This window comes from Lontra canadensis, unplaced genomic scaffold (genome assembly GCF_010015895.1).
Source record: "Lontra canadensis isolate GAN:19392208 unplaced genomic scaffold, GSC_riverotter_1.0 scaffold89, whole genome shotgun sequence".
Classification (NCBI taxonomy): Eukaryota; Metazoa; Chordata; class Mammalia; order Carnivora; family Mustelidae; genus Lontra; species Lontra canadensis.
Window position 1 is genome coordinate 783,770 of NW_022631083.1, and position 22,269 is coordinate 806,038.

Sequence of the window (22,269 nt, forward strand, 5' to 3'; positions counted from 1 at the left end):
AATTTTATATATGTATAGGGATGCAAATAAGCAGAGTATATAATTATTGAACATAAGAAAACCAATATGGTTCTGTTGATATCACACAGAGTAGACTTCAAGACAAGAAGTATTTTCAGAGCTAAGGGGGACATGCCCTAAGATGAAAGGGTCAGATTATGCAAAATAATGAAACTACTTTCTTACACCATACACAAAAATAAATTCAAAATGGATGAAAGAGCTAAGTGTGAGACAGGAAACCAACAAAATCCTAGAGGAGAACACAAGCAGTAACCTCTTTGACATTGGCCATAGCAGCTTCTTACTAGATATATCTCCAGGGGCAAAGGAAACAGAAAAAAAAAATATTTGGACTATTTGGACTTCACCAAATAAGTGAAGTAACAATCAACAAAACTAAAATGAAACCTACAGAATGGAAGATGTTTGCAAATGACATATCTACTAAAGGGTTAGTATCCAAAATCTATAAAGAAATGATCAAATTCAACACCAAAAAAAAATCCACTTAAAAATGGACGTAATATATTAATAAACATTTGTCCAAAGAAGATATAGTGATGGCAGACAATGAACATCACTCATCACCAGGGAAATACAAATCAAAACTACAGTGAGATATCACTTCACACCATTCAGAATGGCTAAAATTAACAACACAGGAAACAACAGGTGCTGGTGAGGATATGGAGAAAGGGGAACCCCCTTACACTGTTGGTGGGAATGCAAACTGGTGCAGCCACCCTGGAAAACAGCATGGAGGTTCCTTAAAAAAATGCAAAATAGAATTACTCTATGACCTAACAAATGCACTATTGGGTATTTACTCAAGGATATACAAACATTTATTTGAAGGGATTACATACACCCCAATGTTTAGAGTGGCATTATCAGCAATAGGCAAATAATGGAAAGAACCCCAGTGTCCATCAACTGAGGCATGGATAAAGAAGAAATAAATAGGAATATTACTCAACCATGAAAAAGAATAAAATCTTGCCATTTGCAATGATGTGGATGGAGCTAGCATGTATTATGCTAAGCCAAATAAGTCAGTCAGAGAAAGATAGATACCATATGATTTCACTCATATGTGGAATTTTAGAAACAAAACAGATTAGCATAGGGTGAAAATGAGAGGCAAACCATAAAGAAGACTCTTAACTATAGAGAACAAACTGAAGTTGCTGGAGGGGAGGTGGTCAGGGGATTGGTTAAATGGGTTGATGGGTATTAAGGACGGCACTTGTGGTGAGCACTGGGTGTTGTATGTAAGTGATGAATCACTTAATTCTACCCAGATTTTAAAAATTGGTTAAGTATATAGAAGATATGAACAATATGCTCAGTCAAATTGACCTTGGAAACACTTATAGAAATATAACTAAGAATAGCAGAATACATTTATTTCAAGTATATATGGAATCGGTTTTTTTTTGTTTTGTTTTGTTTTGTTTTTCAAAATAGACCCCTTACTGGGAATCAAATTCAAGTTTTAATATATTTATTTATTTTAAAAGATTTTTTAAGATTTGTTTGAGGTAGAGAGAGAGTGAGAGCGAGAGCATGAGTTGGGAGAGAGAAGGAGAGGGAGAAGCAGGCTCCCCACTGAACAGGGGACCCTGACACAGGGCTCAATCCCAAGACCCTGGGATCATGACATGAAATGAAGGCAGACACTAGCCGACTGAGCCACTCAGATGCCCCAAGTTTTAATATATTTAAATAACTGGATTATATTGCACATATTATATGATCACATTGGAATTAAATTAGTAATTAACATTATGAAAATACATATAAAGTATTCAAATTTGTGTGGATATAAGTTCCACACAAGTAACCAAATAACCTATACATCAAATAAGAAATCCTAAGAAAATTGTAAAATATTTCAAAGTGAATAATAAAAACATAACATCCTAAAATTTATAAAATGTCACTACAATTAACCTGAAAGAGAAATTTATAACTTTAATGACTATTTTACAAAAAAGGAAATATTTGAAATAAATGACCTAAGCTAGCACACTAATCATGTAGAAAAAAATAAAAATTAAGGCAAGTAGAATAAAAAGAATAGAAATAAGAGCTGAAATCCGTGAAAGAGAAAACAGACCAACAATAGAGAAAATTACTCAAGTCAATCATTTATCCTTTGAAAGGAATAAGACAACTGATAACCTCTAGAAAAGTTAACAAAAGAAAAAAAAGAAAAAAATCAAGTCACTCATAAAAGGAATAAAAGAAAGACAATACTACATATAATACAGACATTGACATAATAATAAAGGGATGTTTTATTAATCTCCATTTAGTAAGAAGAAATTGTTAACTTTAAACTTTTTAACAATTAACAGATTGTTAACAAAGGGAAACTGACAACTTTAAATTTAAAAACTTGACAACTTAAATGAAGTTGAAAAAAAAATCCTTAAAAGCAGAATTTACTCAAATTGACAAATGAGGAAAAAGAAAATCTGAATAATGTGATTTCTGTGAAAATCAACAATAAAAAGACAAGCCAATTTAAGAAATGGAAAATGGAGTGAAATACACAGTGAAGATACTCTAATGGCTCCAAGTACAGCCGTTTTGGCAGTTTCTTAAAAAACTACATGTACTCTTATCATACCATCCAACAATTGTGCTCCTTAGTATTTACCCAAATGAATTGAAAACTTATTTCCACACAAATTCTTCACACAAAGGTTTATAACAACTTTATTCATAGTTACCTAAGTTTGGAAGTTATCAAGATGTCCTATAATATGTGAATGGTAATAAGAAAACTTCAGGAAATCTATACAGTGGTATAGTATGTACACTGAAGAATAAGTAATGTACACATGGGTGTTTACAATAACTATCCATATTTGTCAAAACTTGGAATCAACTAAGCTAGGAAGGTGGATAGATAAACAGATAAACATATTTGATCCAGAAATCAAATATTATTCAATGCTAAAAAATGAAATAAGCTATCAGTCCATGAAAAGACATGGAGAGACCTCAAATGCATATCAGTAAGTGAAAAAAGGCAATCAGAAAAGTTTACGTACTGTGTCATTACAAAGCAGATGGCATTCTGGAAAACACAAAACTATGGAGACATTTAAAAAGTCAGTGTTTGTAGGGATTTGGAGGAGGCAGGTTGAACAGGCAGAGCACAGAGAATTTTTAGGGTGGTGAAATTATTCTGTATGATGTTATAATGGTGGATACATGTCATATACATTTGTCAAAACACACAGATAACACAACTCTAGCAGGGAACCCTAATGTAAACTATAGACTTCAGATGATAATGATGTGTCAATGTAGGTGCATGGATTGTAACAAATGTACTGCTCAGGTGTAAGATATTGATAGAAGAGAAAATTTTGAATGTATGTATGGTAGAGGCATAAGATATATAGGAACTCTTAATTCTTCCCCTCATTTTTTTCGTAAACCTACAGCTGGTCTAAAACATAGCCTATTAATAAACAAACATACAAAAACACAAAAAATGTGGGGTGCCTGGGTGCCTCAGTTGGTTAAGCATCTGCATTAAGCTGGAGTCATGAACCTGGAGTCCTGGGATGGAGTCCCGTGTTGGGGTCCCTGTTCAGTGGGGATCTGCTTCTGCCTCTGCCCCTCACCTCACTTTCTGCTCTCTCGCATTCTTTCTTTCTCTCAAATTAATAGTCTTAAAACACACACACGCACGCACGCGTGCATACACACACACACACACACACACACATATACTCCCCACCACTGAGTTGCCTAAAATCAAAATTGTCAATTACATCAATTTCAGCAAGGACATGGAGCACCTAGCACTCTCATTCGTTGCTAATAAGAGTGTAAAATTGTATTGTCACAATTTCACGTCCACTAGAATGACCAAAATCAAAAAGACTGACAACACAACAATTTGTAAGGCTGTTTGAGCACCTGAAATTCTCATATATTCTGGTAGAATGTAAAATGGTCTAACTCAACTATGGAGAACTGTTGCAGTTTCTTATAAAGATAAGCACACATCTTAACTATAGAGAACAAACTGATAGTTACCAGAGGAGAGGTGGGAGGGGGAAATGGGTGAAATAGGTGATAGAGATGAAGGAGCTCATTTGTCTTAATGAGAACTGAATGATGTATGAGTTGTTGAATCACTATATTGTACACCTGAAACTAATACAACATTGTATATTAACTATACTGGAATTATTTTTTTTTAAAGTAAAGCACTAATTTCCCTTCCTTCCCCTATTGCCCCCTGTGCTGAAGAGGGGGAGGGATCAGAGAGGGAGACAAACCATGACAGACTATGGACCCCAGGAAACAATCTGAGGGTTTTAGAGAGGAGGAGGATGGGAGCATGGAGTAGCCAGGTGATGGGTGTTAGGGAGGGCATGTGTTGTGATGAGCACTAGGTATTATAGGCAACTAATGAATCATTGAACACCACATCAAAAACTAATGATGCAGGGTGCCTGGGTGGCTCAGTGGGTTAAAGCCACTGCCTTCAGCTCAGGTCATGATCCCAGGTCCTGGGATCGAGCCCCTCATCGGGCTCTCTGCTCAGCAGGGAGCCTGTGTCCTCCTCTCTCTCTGCCTGCTTCTCTGTGATCTCCATCTGTCAAATAAATAAATAAAATCTTAAAAAAAAACTAATGATGCACAGTATGGTGGCTAACAACATATAAAAAAAATCTATAAAATAAAATTATCATATGGTTTCACTTACTTGTGGAGCATAAGGAATAACATGGAGGACCATAGAAGAGGAAAGGGAAAGTGAAGTAAGGTAAATCAGAGGGGGAGACAATTCATGAGAGACTGTGGACTATGAGAAACACACAGGGTTTTGGAGGGGAGGGGTATGGGGTTGGGAGGATCTGGTGGTGGGTATTGAAGAGGGCACATATTGCATGGAGCACTGGGTGTAGTGCATAAACAATGAATATTGGAACACTACATCAAAAACTAATGAGTACCGTATGGTGACTAACATAACATGATAGTAAATAAACAAACAAATAAATAAATCATATAGCAAACCTCTTATGCACCCCAAAACATGAATGAATATATGAATTAAATATACGTATCTTTAAATGTTGACTCTCCACACAAAAAAAGTATATATACTATATGGATTTCACTTATATGATATCTGAGAACAGGTAAAACGGATATAAGGCAAGAGAAATCAGAATGTGGTTGCCTCTTCAACCTCAGCCACAGTAACTTCTTCCTAGAAACATCGCCAAAGGCAAGGGATGCAAGGGCAAACATTAGCTATCAGGACTTCATCAAGAAAAAACAAAACAAAACAAAACTTTTGCACAACAATGGAAACAGTCAACAAAACCATGGGAGAAGACATTTGCAAATTCCATATCAGATAAAGGGTTAGTATCCAAAATCTATAAAGAACTTATCAAACTCACACCCAAAGAACAAATAATCCAATCAAGAAATGGACAGAAGACATGAACAGACATTTCTGTAAAGAGGACATCCAAACAGACAACAGACACACATGAAAAAGTGTTCAACATCACTCAGCATCAGGGAAATACAAATCAAAACCACAGTGAGATACCACCTCACACTAGTCAGAATGGCTAAAATTAACAAATCAGGAAATGACAGATGTTGGTGAGGATGCAGAGAAAGGGGAACCCTCCTACACTGTTGGCAGGAATGCAAGCTGATGCAGCCACTCTGGGAAACAGTATGGAGGTTCCTCAAGAAGTTGAAAATAGAGCTACCCTACAACCCAACAATCGCACTACTGGGCATTTACCCTAAAGATACAAATGTAGTGATCCAAAGGGACACATGCACCCGAATGTTTATAGCACCAATGTCCACAATAGGCAAACTATGGAAAGAACCTAAATGTCCAACAACAGATGAATGGCTAAAAAAGAGGTGGTGTATATATATACACAATGGAATATTATGCAGCAATCAAAAAATGAAATCTTGCCATTTGCAACAACATGGATGGAACTAGAGGGTATTACACTAAGCCAACGAAGTCAATCTGAAAAAGACAATTACCATATGATCTCTCTCATACGAGGAATTTGAGAGGCAGGGTGGAGGGTCATGGAGGGATAGGGAGGTAAAAAATGAAACAAGATGGGACCTGGGAGGGAGAAAAACCATAAGAGACTTTTTTTTTTAAAGATTTTATTTATTTATTTGACAGAGGGAGAGATCACAAGCAGGCAGAGAGAGGGAGGGAAGCAGGCTCCCCGCTGAGCAGGGAGCCCAATGCGGGGCTCAATCCCAGGACCCTGAGATCATGACCTGACCCGAAGGCAGAGGCTTAACCAACTGAGCCACCCAGGCACCCCCATAAGAGACTCTTAATCTCAGGTAACAAACTGAGGGTTGCTGAAGGGAGGGTCGTGGGTGGGATGGAGTGGGTTATGGACATTGGGGAGGGTATGTGCTATGGTGAGTGCTGTGAATTGTGTAAGACTGATGATTCACAGACCTGTACCCCTGAAGCAAATAATACATTATATGTTAATAAAATTTTAAAAAGAATGATTGCCTTTGGACATAGAGGATTTGACTGAGAAAAGGCACATTGGACCTTTATTTGATAAACAAAATGTTACTTATTTTGTTTTGAGAGATGGCTACTCCATGAAAAAGCTCACTAAACAGTCAACTGTAAATCTATGCATTTTGTTTTATATTAATTAAATTTAAAGCTAAAAAAATATTTTGGAAAAAATATTTTGGCAGCATTGGTGTAATGGTGAGGAATGTTGGCTTTTGAACTAATATAGATCAGGCTTTAATTCCAGATTTGGAAATACATTGCCAGATCTGTGACAAGTTAATTACCATCCTGAGCATCAACTTCTTGATGTGTTAAATGGGGCCAAACACCTGTGGATTTTGTGAGGATTATACCATGTCTATAAAAATTTTAGAATGGTATTTGACCACATAATAGGCATTCAATTAATAGTAGTTAATGCTATTTTAATGAATTCCTTGTAATTCTTCCTTCAAATGCCTTGTACTTCTGATACATCCTATACTTTTTTTTTTCTTTTAGGGCTTAGTCTGTCTATTTGGAGAAACTCATGAATCTCTCCCACAGCTTTCAGTTTGTTTGTTTTTTTTTTTCTTTTCCTTGCTACTGCCAGCATTACACCCCCCACCCCCTCCCATGTTTCAAGCATAAGTGACTACTCAGTTATTTGCATCAACTATGACCAATATGAGTTTTATACACTGCAAACAGTAACAGTTTATTGCACTAAAAATACCATGTCAATATCTGTATGTGTCTATAAGTTTGGTTTTAGATTTTCCTCTGCAGCACTACACAGATCAGAGTGCTAGGCACATACTGAATCCTTAATAAAAGGCATTTCATAAATACATTATTTTAGACTTTTTGAAAATCATAACTGATTATTTTACCCACTTATAAATATTTGCACTAAGTCTAACAGTTATATGGGAGTGAAAGGTACATAGTTGTTATTCTAATCTTACACCTTTATTATTTTTAGTGGCCATTCAGGATGAACAGGATGTATAAAAGAGTGAATAAAACAAAGTTCCAGCCAGCATGGAAGCTCCATTCTTATGCTAAATTGGATAGTACGCAAATATAAAAAATTAATATACATGCCTCAATGATTTTCCTGCTTCTATTTGTCTATTCTCAGTTCTCCTTCCCCCAATTTTTAAAATCAGTTTTGTTATCCTTTTGTTATATATTTATGAAAATACTGAAAATCTGGGGCGCCTGGGTGGCTCAGTGGGTTGGGCATCTGCCTTCAGCTCAGGTCATGATGCCAGGGTCCTGGGATGAGCCCCACGTCGGGCTCCCTGCTCACTGGAGAGACTGCTTCTCCCTCTCCCTCCCTTGCTTGTTCTTTCTCTCTCAAATAAATAAATAAAATCTTCAAAAAAAATACTGAAAATCTTTTATGTTAGAAGATAGATCCCTACATCCCATGGAATTTTTATTTATATTTGACTTTTGCTTTCTACTCACCTTGGGTTTTTAAGTTGTTTCATGGAGAAGCAAGGAAATAAAAGTTTGGCAAGTCTTGGTTCAGAGGCATAGAAGTGGAAGGCCATATACACAGAAGGGTGGTATGGCTTCAAGAAGCTGAAAGATCCCATAAGGAGAAGGCAGATTTGGGGAGACCTATTTAAACTTTATAGTCTAAATCCCCCACTGTACTCAGGACAGCTTTGAGTTTCCCTGTTATTAAAGCAGTCAATCTTTGCAAAGAAGTTATATGTTACTTCATTTTCCCACATGTATTTGATGTTGGAGTAGGTAATTTGTGAGTAGCTAGGTTTTCAAGTAGCCTGTGTCTGAGAGCACTGATTGTATAAAATAGGAAGGTTTTCCAGGGAAGGATAAACCCATTTCATCAGGGTTCCTAGTCCCACCAGAATCACTAAATGCTTATTTCCAAGTTTTTCTCTACCAATTAAACAATGTTCCCAATGAATCACACAGGTGCTAAAGTAAAAGTTGACTACTTTCCATTCTGAATGATGCTAATTTTTTTTTTAATTCCCAATACTTCCTTTTTTGTTTCTGTATCACCTTTAGGCATAAATTGGGCCTCCTTTTACATAATGAACTTAGTGGGAGTTGACATTGGGTGGCGATGCTATTCATTGCCACCCAATGTCACTGGGGACAGTTGGGACCTACTAGTAGCCATATATTGTGTAGGATAACTCACATAATGGTGGATTGAAGGTTAAATATGTCATAATACTAAAAAAGAAATGGTTAGTAAAAGAATTTAATCTCTCAGAAAACTATACATTTTAATTAGAGGAGAAGCAAGTATGTCTTATTGAGGGTAGAAATGCCATAGGCTGAAAAATGAACTCAATTTCTCAAAGCCAACCATAGCCAGTAACTGCCAGGTGTCAGGATTGGTGATCCAGGAACACCGAGGTTATATGCCCAGAGTATGTCCCTCTAAGGTGTTTGTAAACCCCTACCAAATTGAGAAGTCCTATATGAACTATTAATGCACAAGAGGGACCTGGAAGCCATGAAGCATGGTGGTCTCCATTCAGTAGTAGCAGTTCTGTGGGTATATAAGGTATATATATGCGGGTATATATGTGATATATTAGGCACCAGGAAAGAGATGTTTGTATTTGAAAAGGAAGGTGTCCCTAGGAATAATAACTGATTCCTCGCCTCTTCAGATGCCAGAAAATAAAACACTGAAACCTCATTCTGAAATTATTCCTCATTATTTAAAGCAATAACTACCTTAAGAATGAATTTATGTCTTGACTGGAATTCATAAATTACCAAATTTGAGGAACATCGGATAAGGGTACCTCAGGAAGAGTAGGGTATGGCCTTCACATTCTCTTCTGCCCCCTTGTGGTATCTTTCATCGTATCTTTCTGGACTCTTGCCCTAGGTGAAAACCGTCTCTTCTAAACTAAACATTCTTATTTAGTGTTTTGACTATTTCCAGAAAACTGTCCAGCTAGAAGTGAGACTGTCACATCCTTTCAACATGAAGTAATATAGTGTTAACCAATCATTTTTATGTCTTCTGCCTTACCTGCATATATATATATATATAGATAGATAGATAATTTTTAAACTGATTTTGCCCAAGTAGATGTCCCTGAAATCTCATATTTTATTCTTCATCTGTTTTCCCTATATATTAATCTTAGATCTATTTATTCACTCATTTTATTTTTTTCTAGTACATTTTTGGCTTTCATTTTTATGATTTCTTTCCTGCTCTGTAACTGATGAACAGCACTAAGAAACCCACCTTGTTCCTTCATCCCAGCTACTTCACAGGAAATTTTCCTGGTACTAAAAATTCTGTCTTCCATTGATACCTGGAGCATCTGAATTTCCATGATTTCTTTTCTTCTCTCTGTAGTCTTTGCCCGTCCCTTTTCTCTGCCTGTATCTAAAAATGTCTGTATTCTTCAAGACATATCTCAGGAGTTTCACTCTTAACACTTCTCCTGCAAATACATTCACTCCCACAGTTAAGGAGTACCTTAACTCTCAGTTCAGTTTTCTGTTGAATCCCAAGCCATCATACAAGACCATCTATAGAGCATCTCTCTTTGGCAGTCCCAAAGGACTGCAAATGTCCATGTCCCAATCAATACTCATACATCTCTCTTGCTATGTGCCTCCCACTGTGTCCCTAAGAGAATCAACCACACTATCAATTCTCCACTTTCCCAGGACAGACTTATACGTCTTCTCCATCCCTTTTACATTAAATTATAATAGCAGCCTGCTATGATTCCTAAATCTCTCATATACATAGATTCACTCCTTTTATTCTCTGACTCCGATTTTGCTGTATCTGAGCTCAGACCACACCATCTCCCCCCTCATGGATGCCTTCCATGTTACCAGTGGTCTGTTCCTACTCTATACTGCAGAACTGTGATTTCTGAAACATAGATCTGTTCCTGTCACTCCTCTGTGAAAACTCATCCATGGTAAGTCTCACCAGGCTGCATTTGGGGACTGGACAGAGTGAGAAGGGATCTTGTGTCAGCCAGGATTTCTGGTAGACGCCCCTATGCACTATCCACTTGTGGTGGTCGGGGGCGGGGAAGGGGCGGGATTGAGCCCCCTTCCCCCCTCCTCCTTACTGCGGAAAGCTGCAGAGCTAAGGGCACTTACTTCCTATTCACCAGTCAGCAGGGAGGGATCCTCTGATCAGCCACGTAGGCATTCTCTTCTCTCTGGAGGAAAAGGCCCAGCAGCTGTCGGAGGAAAAGGCCCACCAGCTGTCAGAGCAAAGGGACATGTCGCAGCTAAGTAAGAATTTGGGTGATTCGAGTCCCCCGGCCGAGGCCCCTAAGCCTCCGGTCTATAGCCGCCCTACGGTTCTGATGCGGGCCCCGCCCGCCTCCTCTCGGGCTCCGCCAGTCCCCTGGGATCCACCTCCGATTGATTTGCAGGCTTCACTAGCCGCTTGGCAGGCACCTCAGCCTGCTTGGGAGGCCCCACAGGGCCAGCCGCCTACCCCAGTGGCTCCGATGGCCCAACCTCCGGCCCTGGGGGGCCCGATGGTCCAGGCTCCCCCTCTGGGAGGCCCGATGGGCAAGCCTCCGACTCCCGGAGTCCTGATGATCCATCCTCCCCCTCCGGGAGCCCCGATGGCCCAGCCTCCGACTCCGGGAGTCCTGATGATGCATCCTTCAGCTCCCGGAGCCCCGATGGCCCATCCTCCACCCCCGGGGACCCCCATGGCCCATCCTCCCCCTCCGGGGACCCCGATGGCCCATCCTCCTCCTCCGGGGACCCCGATGGCCCATCCTCCCCCTCCGGGGACCCCGATGGTGCATCCTCCCCCTCCGGGGACACCGATGGCGCATCCTCCCCCTCCGGGGACACCGATGGCTCACCCTCCCCCTCCGGGGACACCGATGGCCCATCCTCCCCCTCCGGGGACCCCGATGGCCCAGCCTCCGACTCCGGGAGTCCTGATGGCCCAGCCTCTGACTCCGGGAGTCCTGATGGTCCAGCCGCCTGCTCCGGGAGCTCCGATGGCCCAGCCTCCGCCCCCAGGAGCCTTGATGACCCAGCCTCCGCCTCCGGGAGCCCCGATGGCCAAGCCTCCTGGTCCCGGCGTCCTGATGATTCATCCTCCAGGTTCGAGAGCTCCGATCACCCAGGCTCCAGCTTCAGGAGCCCCGATGGCACAGCCGGCCGCCCCACCTGCGCAGCCTCTGGCTTCTTGGGCCCCACAGGCTCAGCCTCTGATTCTGCAAATCCAGTCTCAGGTTATAAGGGCTCCTCCGCAGGTTCCCCAGGGCCCGCAGGCCCCGCAGGCGCAGCTGGCCACACCCCCGGGCTGGCAGGCCACCTCGCCAGGATGGCAGGCCCAGCCGCAAGGCTGGCAAGCCACGCCTCTGGCTTGGCAGGCCACGCAGGTCACCTGGCAGGCTCCGACCATTACCTGGCAGGCACCACCACCCGTGCGCCAGGGCCCACCGCCCATCCGCCCGGGCCCACCACCCATCCGACCTGGCCCCCCGCCGGTGCGCCAGGCCCCGCCCCCGATTCGCCAGGCACCACCGCTGATACGCCAGGCACCGCCGCCCATCCGGCCTGCCCCACAGGTCCTGGCCACCCCACCACCACTCTGGCAGGCCCTGCCACCCCCGCCGCCGCTGCGGCAGGCTCCGCAGGCTAGGCTGCCCACCCCACAGGTGCGGGCAGCTCCACAGGTGCGGGCAGCGCCGCAGGTGCCCACTGCTCCGCCAGCCACGCAGGTGCCCACGGTGCCCACGGTGCCTCCCGCTGGCCCGCAGGCACCTCAGGCTGTGCTGTCGGCTCCTCTGTCGGCCCCGCAAGCTGTGCACTGCCCACCCATTATCTGGCAGGCCCCCAAAGGCCAAGCCCCAGTGCCACACGAGCTGCCAACATCGATGGAATTCCAGGAAGTGCAGCAAGCTCAGGCTCTCACCTGGCAGGCCCCCAAAGCCCCTGGGCAGTTCTGGCAGCCTGTGCCCACCCAGGAGGCCCAGAGGCAGGGCCCACCACTGGTTCAGCTGGAGCAGCCCTTTCAGGGGGTCCCGGCCTCCCAAAAGGCCCTCCAAATCCAGCTACCCACCCAGCAGGCCCAGCCCTCGGGCCCGCAAGCAGAGCTGCCCACCTTGCAACTCCAGCCCTCCTGGCAAGGCCCCCCAGCAGCCTTGCAGGGCCAGCCCGGAGCTCCCATAGCGGCAGCAAATTTTCCCGTGGGCTCCGCTAAATCACTGATGACTCCATCGGGAGAATCCCGGGCCTCTTCAATAGAACGCAGGACCTCTTCAAAGGAACGGAGGACCTCTTCAAAGGAACGGAGGGCCCCTTCGAAGGATCGCATGATCTTTGCTGCCACGTTCTGTGCTCCAAAGGCAGTGTCAGCTGCCCGAGCACACCTGCCGACTGCCTGGAAAAACTTGCCTGCCACATCGGAGACCTTCACTGCCACTTCAAGGGTCTTTCCAACTACCTCCCGGTTCCAGCCTGCCTCTTCTAATGCCTTTCAGGGCCCATCTGCCCCCTCTGAGACCCCGAAGTCACTGCCACTTGCTCTGCAGGATCCATTTGCCTGCGTGGAGGCTCTGCCTGCAGTTCCATGGGTTCCACAGCCCAGTGTGAATGCTTCGAAAGCAGCCCAGGCAGTGCCAACCATCCTGATGGCTACGGCAGCTGCCCCGAAGGCAATGGCCACCACTCAAGAGGCCTCGAAGACGTCTGCTGAGCCACCGCGTCGCTCTGGCAAAGCCACCCGGAAGAAGAAGCATCTGAATACCGAAGAGGACAGCAGTGGCCATATGCTGGCCCTGCGTGACTGGCAGGCTCCGAGACCCTGGGAAAATCTGAACTTGAATGACTGGGAGGTTGAAAACCCTATCCAGGTCCTGGGTGATTGGGAGGGCCCGAGCACCTCCCGTGGCCTGAGTGGCTGGGAGGGCCCGAGCACCTCCCGCATCCTGAGTGGCTGGGAAGGGCCCAGCACAACTTGGGCTCTGAGTGCCTGGGAGGGCCCAAGCACTTCGAGGGCCCTGGGTCTCTGGGAAAGCCCAGGTAGCCCTCAGCCCCTGATTATCTCTGAGTTCACCAATCTCTCTCAGGGATTTGGTGTCACCCAGAATGACCCCAAGCTGGAGACTCAGCCATTGTCTCCCTTGGATGAGAGAGCGAACGCATTGGTGCAGTTCCTCTTGGTCAAGGACCAAGCCAAGGTGCCCATCAAGCGCTCAGAGATGGTGAAATTCATCATCCGTGAATATAAAGATGAGTGCTTGGATATCATCAACCGTGCCAACAATAAGCTACAGTGTGTTTTCGGTTATCAACTGAAAGAGATTGATCCCGAAAACCACTCTTACATTATCATCAACAAGCTGGGGCACCACAAGGGTGAACCAGTGGCATCCTACTTAGACAGGCCCAAGTTAGGCCTCCTGATGGTGGTCCTGAGTCTCATCTTTATGAAAGGCAATTGTGTCAGGGAGGACATGATCTTTAGTTTTCTGTACAGGTTAGGGTTGGATGTCCGAGAGACACATGCTCTCTTCGGAAATACAAAGAAGCTCATCACCGAAGTGTTTGTAAGGCAGAAGTACCTAGAGTACAGGCGAATCCCCTATACTGAGCCAGCAGAATATGAGTTCCTCTGGGGCCCCCGAGCATTCCTCGAAACCAGCAAGATGCTTGTTTTGAGGTTTCTGGCCAAGCTCCATAAGAGAGACCCACGGTGCTGGCCTTTGCAGTACTTCGAAGCCTTGGCAGAGTGTGAGTCTGAAGATTTGGATGAGGATGAGCCTGGATCCGGTGACAATGCCGGTGACCCCACCAGCAGTTCCCCTCCCCGCTAATGTGGTTCTTTCCGCAGATATCTCATTCCTTTGGGTTCCTGGCCAGAGGCCACTGACAGGGTGGGGTGGGGTGGGGGGGCGTTTTGTTTCTGGTGTTTATGTTCTAGTTCTATGTGTGTAAGTTTGGATTTAAATTTGGTTCAACTTAGTATCTGCCAAAGCTTTGTACATTTTCATGTGGTGTTGATTTCGATTGGCTACTGTTCTCTTTGGTATTTTGGCATCTGTATTTTTAAGTGAGATCTGTGATTCTCTGTTTTGTGTTATAATTGTTATGTTTTGGTATCAGAGTTGTGCTGGCTTTGTGAAATGAATTGAGAAGCTATCCATCTCATTCTGGTACAGATTATGTAGTATTGAAATAGGCTGTTCTTTGAACATTAAAATGAGTCATCAGTAAAAGCTGTCTGCAGAAAATAAATATCTATATCTATATATATAAATATACTTTCAGCATAACATGAAAGTGTTTGTCTTTATTCTCATTTTTACTCCGGATGATGGGAGCCAAGTTTTACCATATTCTCGGAATAGACTTAAACATCAAGATTACTACCAGTGATAGTAGAAACCACGGTAATAAACCTGTCTCAAGGACAGTGCTACATTCGTCCTAACAATGCAGGGATTGTGTTGTATGGTGAAATGTAAGATTTCCTTAATTCAAGAGTAAAACTTCACAAGTCAGTGAAGTGGAATCAGGAGGAGGCTGAATATCTCCTCTGATTTAATCCTCACAATAGTCCTTCAAAGTAGGCATTATTATTCTCATTTTGTAGGTGAGTATCTAAGGCTCCAGTACATTAATTAAATGGCACAAATCAGTAAAGCTTCAGTTTGAAGCAGACTTTTCTCCTTAAGACTACGTGGGAAAGAAGGACCATCTTCTCGCAGCACCAGTATCCAGGTTTATTAGCTATGTAGATGAATTTGACCAGCGGGGGATATTTATGTGGCCCATGGTGGGTATCCAGCAGCACAGGAGATGTGGGTTTCATCAAAACACTGATACTAGGATGGAAATGTTCCTTGCAAAGGCTTATAAAAGGGAAAAGGAAACACAAGCCTCCAATGTGGATTGCGGGTGGTGGTGGAAAGGGAGGTAGATACATAACCAGTGACATGGAGGTCTAAGGGGGAAGTTCATGGTTGGAGTGGGGGGGGCATAAGCCCAAGCATACAGGGGAAGTCAGCTGATACAATCTGAGGTTGCTAAATAACTTAGTCAACCTTTGTGTGCAGGGTGGTGTGGGAGGGAAGGCAACAGACACTTCTTGAGTGCTTTGGGGAAAGACACTCATGCACACACCAGAGTGGTGAATACAAGCCGACTTTCCTGAAGTCACAAGTCTCTTCCTGTGCACCAAGATCAGGCACTGCCGCCACCTCCACCGCCCTAAAAGGATCAGGACTCCCACCCTAAAGCGCTCTTCTCTGGGTAAAGATTAAGTTCCAGAAACAAGGTAAATAGCCATAGTGGAATTCTTCTGCCACCTAGTGGCGTACCACTGGTCCAGTCAGTTACTCCGGCAGCTGCCTACTATCCCATCTGCCGCAGTGCTTAAAGTCATACCCTCAATACCTGGGTTGTGGCTACTACTTGCTTCATAATTTTGCCCATAATTTTATCAGCACCTGTGTCCAAACATGCTTTCTTTTCTCTTGTCATAGGATAAGGTGAAATTCTTCTCCGAGTGCAATCCATTGGCACTTAGGAATCTGAACCTATATACTATGAGATGAAGGTATATAATGGAGAGTCCATTCCTAGCATATGCAGAGCCCAAATTTCTAGGGCAACTCGTCCCACGAGGTAACCTGCTTGCCTGTAGGGAATCTTTGGCAAGTTGTCCAAGTGGTTAGATTTTCCAGAAATTCAGTGAGAGTTTCTTATAAACTTCCTGGGTCAGCGAGTACTGTGTTTCTGTCCTAAATCAATCTTAACTTATTTTGAGGACAACAGCTAATGCCCATTGAGAGCAATAGCCTGGCCCCAGCTGACAGCTATCCCCAGAAGAGGGTTTTCTGGGATAGAAAACTGTCACATGGATTCAGTATTTCTTGTCTGTTTTTAGTTCATTTATTATCATTTCTATGGCTTCTTCCAAATTATTTATTTACTCACTGGGTGCTTGAGCAAGTTGCTCTTGGTGAAACAAAGCCATAAACATCCATCTTATTTATCTCACATCTGATATAAAGGCAAATAACCTTATCTCACATCTGATATAAAGGCAAATAACGTTATTTTACCAATGCCAAGGGCTTAAGATCTGATTTCAATTCTAATGAGAGATAAATTATAATAACAATGAATTTTTAACTATAAATAAGCTAATTAGCCACATATTGAATAGAAAAGGTTAAGAACAGTTGACATTATAAAATCAGAAGGCAGAAAACAAAACTTGGAGTACATGAAAATACAGGACACATGTTGTGATGAGCACTGGGCATTATATGCGACTAATGAATCATTGAACACTACATCAAAAAGTAATAATGTCCTATAAGTTGGCTAACTGAACATAATAAAAAAAAGAAGCAGTGAAAAAGACCCATTTATTTGAAAGTTCCAAAATGTAGATAACTGTTGTACACAGTTTTTTATGTTATAATGGAGAAAAAAAAATGTTAAAACCCCTGTAAATAAATGGGCAAAAGGTATCAGATAACAAAAAAAAAAAAAAAAACAAAAGAAATGCACGTCTCAAATAACAATGAAAAATGTTACACCCCACTTATATTTCAGACAGAAATATTAGACCAGTATTCCCATTTTCATTCATTAAATGGACATAGAATAGAATAAAAGCCCAGGGAAGAGCCAGCGTAAGTAGAGTTGTTATGAAACGGGCACCGTTCGTTACATACTACCGATGGAAGTATAAATTACTATAAGTCGCCCTGAAATAAATTTAGCCAATAGCATCTTCAAGGGTTTTAAAACTATCTGTACTATTTTGCCTGGAAATTCCTCATATGGGAATATGTTGAATGGAATAACCTGTAGCAGGGGCAAAGGGGCAAAGACCCTCACACAAAAGAACTGCTATGGGAGATTTATAGTGTGCTCACACCTCCCCCGCATCCAACCAGACACACGTCAAGGTGTCTGCTGAGTGTCCTGCTGTAAAGATCAAAGGCTTCCTCAAGGGACAACTTACTGTCTGCTCGAATATAAAATTACATGCTGTGGACCAGTGGCTCAACAATCTATAGTTAATAAATGTGAAGTGGGTGCTAACAGACTCTCAACAAAGCCATAAAACAATCTCAGTAAAAGCCATTTCCCATGAAGCTATATGATCAAACTGAGGGCATTATTGTATAAGATGTTAAATTATAAGCTGGTATCTTCAGGTATTTACTTGAAAATGATCTGAATTTTGGAATAATTTTACTCTAAGCCATGCCTCCCGGTAGCCATAAAGACAAAGGTCAGCTGCTTGTTAAACTATTCATAAAGCAAAGATGTCAGCAAACGAGAATTAATCATTGTGGCTATGATGGATGGAGCACTCCCTAGGGCCCCGGTGACCTCCCCTGGACACCCTCAACTCTTGTCACCTTCTCATTTACTGTCATACTACTTGAAAGGATATAGATCTGTCCTGACATTCCCGTGTCCGTTGTCAGAACCTAACACCTGGGTTTCTCCCTCATACAGTCAGACATCCTGCATTGGTAGTTTTGCCATCTTTTATGGTCAGTGTTTTCCCTTCTCTCCATCCCGGTGGACATTGTTGCTTGCCTGAACTTTGAAGCTGCTTTTGGCATGATCTCTAACTTGAGTAATGCCCCTCACACCATTCAATACACTGGCTGCCCAGATCATAATGTTTTAATCGGTTTAAAGCATTTGATAGCTCTCAGTTTTCCTGGGAATTAAATGCAGCTCTCCTTCGCTTACACTCCTCATCCTAAGGGTCAAAGAGCAGCAGGGAAGAGGTGGGCTAGGCGAAATCAGCATTTGCAAACTAGTTCAGGGGTCCCTCTGCTGGATGTTTTGAAGAACTCCTTGAATTCTGTATTGAAAACCCACCTGGGTCAGCAAGGACGGGTGGTCCTAAGGTAGAAGACCCTGACATTTAGATCACAGACCCTTCCTGCTTACCTTGGTCCCCAACCCAGAAATTCATATGGACACAGGAAATGCATGGTGAGGGTAACAGGCCTGCCTTCTCTGAATAGGCTGTCTAGGAAATGAAACCTAAAGTGGATCCACCTTTCAAACTCAAGTCTCATTTTCCTGAGTGCGAGAAATTTATTTCTTCCAAAATCTTCCAGAAGGTTCTTTTGTGAATGCCATGAAGAGACTTATAACACTATGAGCCCTTTGGTCCAGTCCCTTAATCCTTTTAGATTCTTCAAGTTTTACTTGCCCGTTTGTGTTTAAGAGACAAAATCCATGGGGAGCTTCCTTCATTACCAGCTTCCTTCTATTTTGCTTCAGGCACTGCAGAAATCACTCTGGTGGTGTCAGTGAAACGCCCTTAGAGCCAATGTCTTTGCTCTGAAAGTCGCCAATCCATCTGTCAGTAAGACTAGTTTTCTACACTGTCACTTGTTCAAAGTGCGTTCAGTTTAAGAACCATGGCAAAAAGAGGGATCAGTGTTGTCTGATTAATCAGCAATAACCACAGAAGTATCTCCTAGACCTTATAGACTGCATGGAGCATATCCTATAGTAGTTTTTAATATTTCCCTGAAGTAGAGTTAGCTGGGTCTACAAAGCTGTGGAGTTTGAGTGTTGGTTTTGTGGCTTCTGCAAGGCATCCTTAAAAAAACATTTTGTTTTGAAGTAATAGCTTCACGGGAAGTTGCAAATATTATACAGGGCTAATGTACTTTAACCAGCTAAATACTATTGAATTGTAGTGCAATACCAGGTACATTTACATTGGTACCATGTGTATGTGTAGTTCAGTGACATTTTATCATAAATGTAGATTCAATAAACATCACTGTAATCAACATACAGATCTATTTTTCAACCACAAAGATTTCTCACATGCTGTTGCTTTATGGTCATGTGCACCCCTAAACATGCCTACACCCTAGCCATCACGACTCTGTTTTGTAGCGCCATAATTTTTTCAGTTTGGTAATCTTATACAAATTTAATCATACCTTTGAGACTGGCATTTTTCACTCACTATAATGTGACTGATACAAATCCAAGTTGTTGCATGCTGATAAAATATTTATCTATGAAGGGCATTTTGGTTGTTTCCAGTTTTGAGCTACTCCAAAGTTGCTATGAACATTCGTGGACAGGCTTTTACATGGACGTAAATTTTCATTTATCCAGGATCATGTGGGTTATTGCTGGGTTACATGGCAACTGCATTTACACTTTGAATGAAACTACCAAACTATTTTCCAGAATGGCTATGCCGTTTTACATTCACTAGCAAAGCCTGAAAGATCCAGTTTCTCTGCATCCTCACCAACAATTGGTATAGTTGCTGTTAGAATAAATTTAGAGATCCTAATAGGTATGCACTGATACCTCACTGTGCTCTTAATTTGAATTTCTATGATGGTGAGAGGAGTTGAGTTCTTCCCCTGTACTTATTTGTTATCTGTATGTCTTCTTAATGAAATGTTTGTTCATCTCCTTTGCCCATTTTCTAAATGAACTTTTTGTTTTATTATTACTGAGTTTTGAGAGTTAGTTACATAATCTAGATTTGAGTCCTTTATTAGATATGTTGTTTACAAGTATTTCCTTCCAGTCTGCAGTTTGGCTGTCTATTATCAGAGCAGCACAAGGTCTTTACGCAGAAAAACATTTAAATTTTGATGAAGCCCCATTTGATTCTTTTTCTTTTATAGATCGAGCCCCTTGTTTTCCACCTAAGTACCCTTCATCAGATCCTAGGTCCCAAAGATTTTCTCCTACGTTTTCTTGTAAAAGTTTAATAACATTACATTTTATATTTGCTTCTGTGATCCATTGTGAGATTATTTTGTATAAAGTGTTATGTTTAGACTGAGGTTCTAGTTTTTTTTTTCCTTATGCACATTTCATTGTTCTAGTAATATTTGTTGGAAAGGCTATCCTTTCTACATTAAATTGCTTTTGCACCTTTATCAAAAATCAGCTGGCTCTACTTGTTTGGGCTACTTCTGAGTTCTCTATTTTGTCTGATTGATTTATGTGTCTGTCCTTCCACTGATACTACACCATCTTGACTGTAGCTATATAAGCTCTAGAAAAAAAGTACAGTGATTCTCCTCACATTATTATTTTTGTTCAAAATTATTTATAGCTATTATATATCTTTAACTTTCCATATGAATTTAAAAATAGCCTTGTCCACATCTTAAAAAATAAAAAAAAAAAAACTTGCTGGGAATTTTGTGGGAATTTAATTAAGCCTGTATATCCAATTGGGTAGAATCAAACTTGTTACTATGTTGAGTCTTTCAATCCATAAGCACAGTATATCTCTCCATTTAGGTGGATTAACTTTGATTGCTTTCATCAGCATTTTGTATTTTTCAATATATAAGTCCTAGATATGTTTTTTAGATTTATACCTAAGTATTTCATTCTTTTTAAAAAAGATTTTATTTGTTTATTTGACAGAGAGAGAGGGAAAGAAGGACAGCACAGCAGGGGGAGAAGGAGGGAGAGGGAGAAGCAGGTTCCCTGCTGAGCAAGGAGCCTGATGTGGGACTTGATCCCAGGACCCCAGGATCATGGCCTGAGCCAAAATGTCACTTGTGTGTTATCTGAGCCCTTTCTTAAGATGAGGAAGTTCTCTTCTGTTCATGTTTTTTTTTTCAAGATTTTATTTATTTATTTGACAGAGATCACAAGTAGGCAGAGAGGCAGGCAGAGAGAGAGAGGTGGAGGCAGGCTCCCCGAGGGGCAGAGAACCCAATGCGGGGCCGATCCCAGGACCCTGGGATCATGACCTGAGCTGATGGCAGAGGCCCAACCCACTGAACCACCCAGGCACCCCTCTTCTGTTCATGTTTTTTAGAGATTTTATCACAAATGGTGTTGAAGTTTGTTAAATGTTTCTACTCTATTGATTATAACAATCATATGTTTTTTTTTCCTTTTTAGCCTATTGATATTAACTTATTTTTAAAAATTTGAAGCAGCCTTATATCCCTGAAATAATCTCACTTTTTTCATTATGTGTGTGTGTGTGTGTGTGTGTGTGTGTGTATAATGAATTCTATATACTAATGTTTTGTTAAAATTTTTAAACCCATATTCATTAAGGATGTGTTATCTATTTTTCCCTTCTTCTTACTTCTTTTTTTTGGGGGGGGGTGGTACTCTGTCTGATTTTGGTATCAGGTATTACTGATTACATAAAATGTTCCTTCCACTTCTACATTCTGGAAGTGATTGTGTAAAATTGGTGTTAATTCTTTTTTTTTAATATTTGGTAGAATTGTCTAGTGAAACCATACACCTTCCAAGGGATTATTTTCTAATAGTTTTGCTTCAAGACTGAGGGAATTCTGTTGCATGTAAGCATGACATTTAGTGGAGCTTCCAAAGGAAAGTATCAGCCTCTCCCTTAAGATGATCCAAAAATGGGTATCATTATTTCTTTGGTAGGAGCACCCAGGTTCAGCACCAGCTCCTCCCTCATGGCAGAGGACAAGTCCTGACCGGGCTCCAGCTACAACGGATGTCTGAAGTTCTAGTATGTCACAAAATTTGCCATCTCTGCTTTCTGTTGCCAGAAGACAAAGAGTTTGGCCTTGGTCTCTGAGCTATTCCTCTATTTCATATAGTCTGTGATTCATTTTTCACTCCCTTAGAAAATTCTATAATTAAAAACAAAGATATCAGTATCCTTACACAGAAAAGTTGAAATTGTTAAGGATACAATGAGA

General features: G+C 42.0%; 1 protein-coding gene across 1 annotated transcript; it reads left to right on the forward strand.

The window, feature by feature from the left end:
* The first annotated feature begins 10,651 nt into the window (after positions 1-10,651).
* Positions 10,652-14,856, forward strand: MAGEL2 (MAGE family member L2). The gene has a single exon (XM_032835947.1). It carries the CDS (start codon positions 10,828-10,830, stop codon positions 14,395-14,397), a length of 3,570 nt encoding a protein of 1,189 aa, XP_032691838.1. The 5' UTR covers positions 10,652-10,827; the 3' UTR covers positions 14,398-14,856.
* The last annotated feature ends 7,413 nt before the right edge of the window (positions 14,857-22,269 follow it).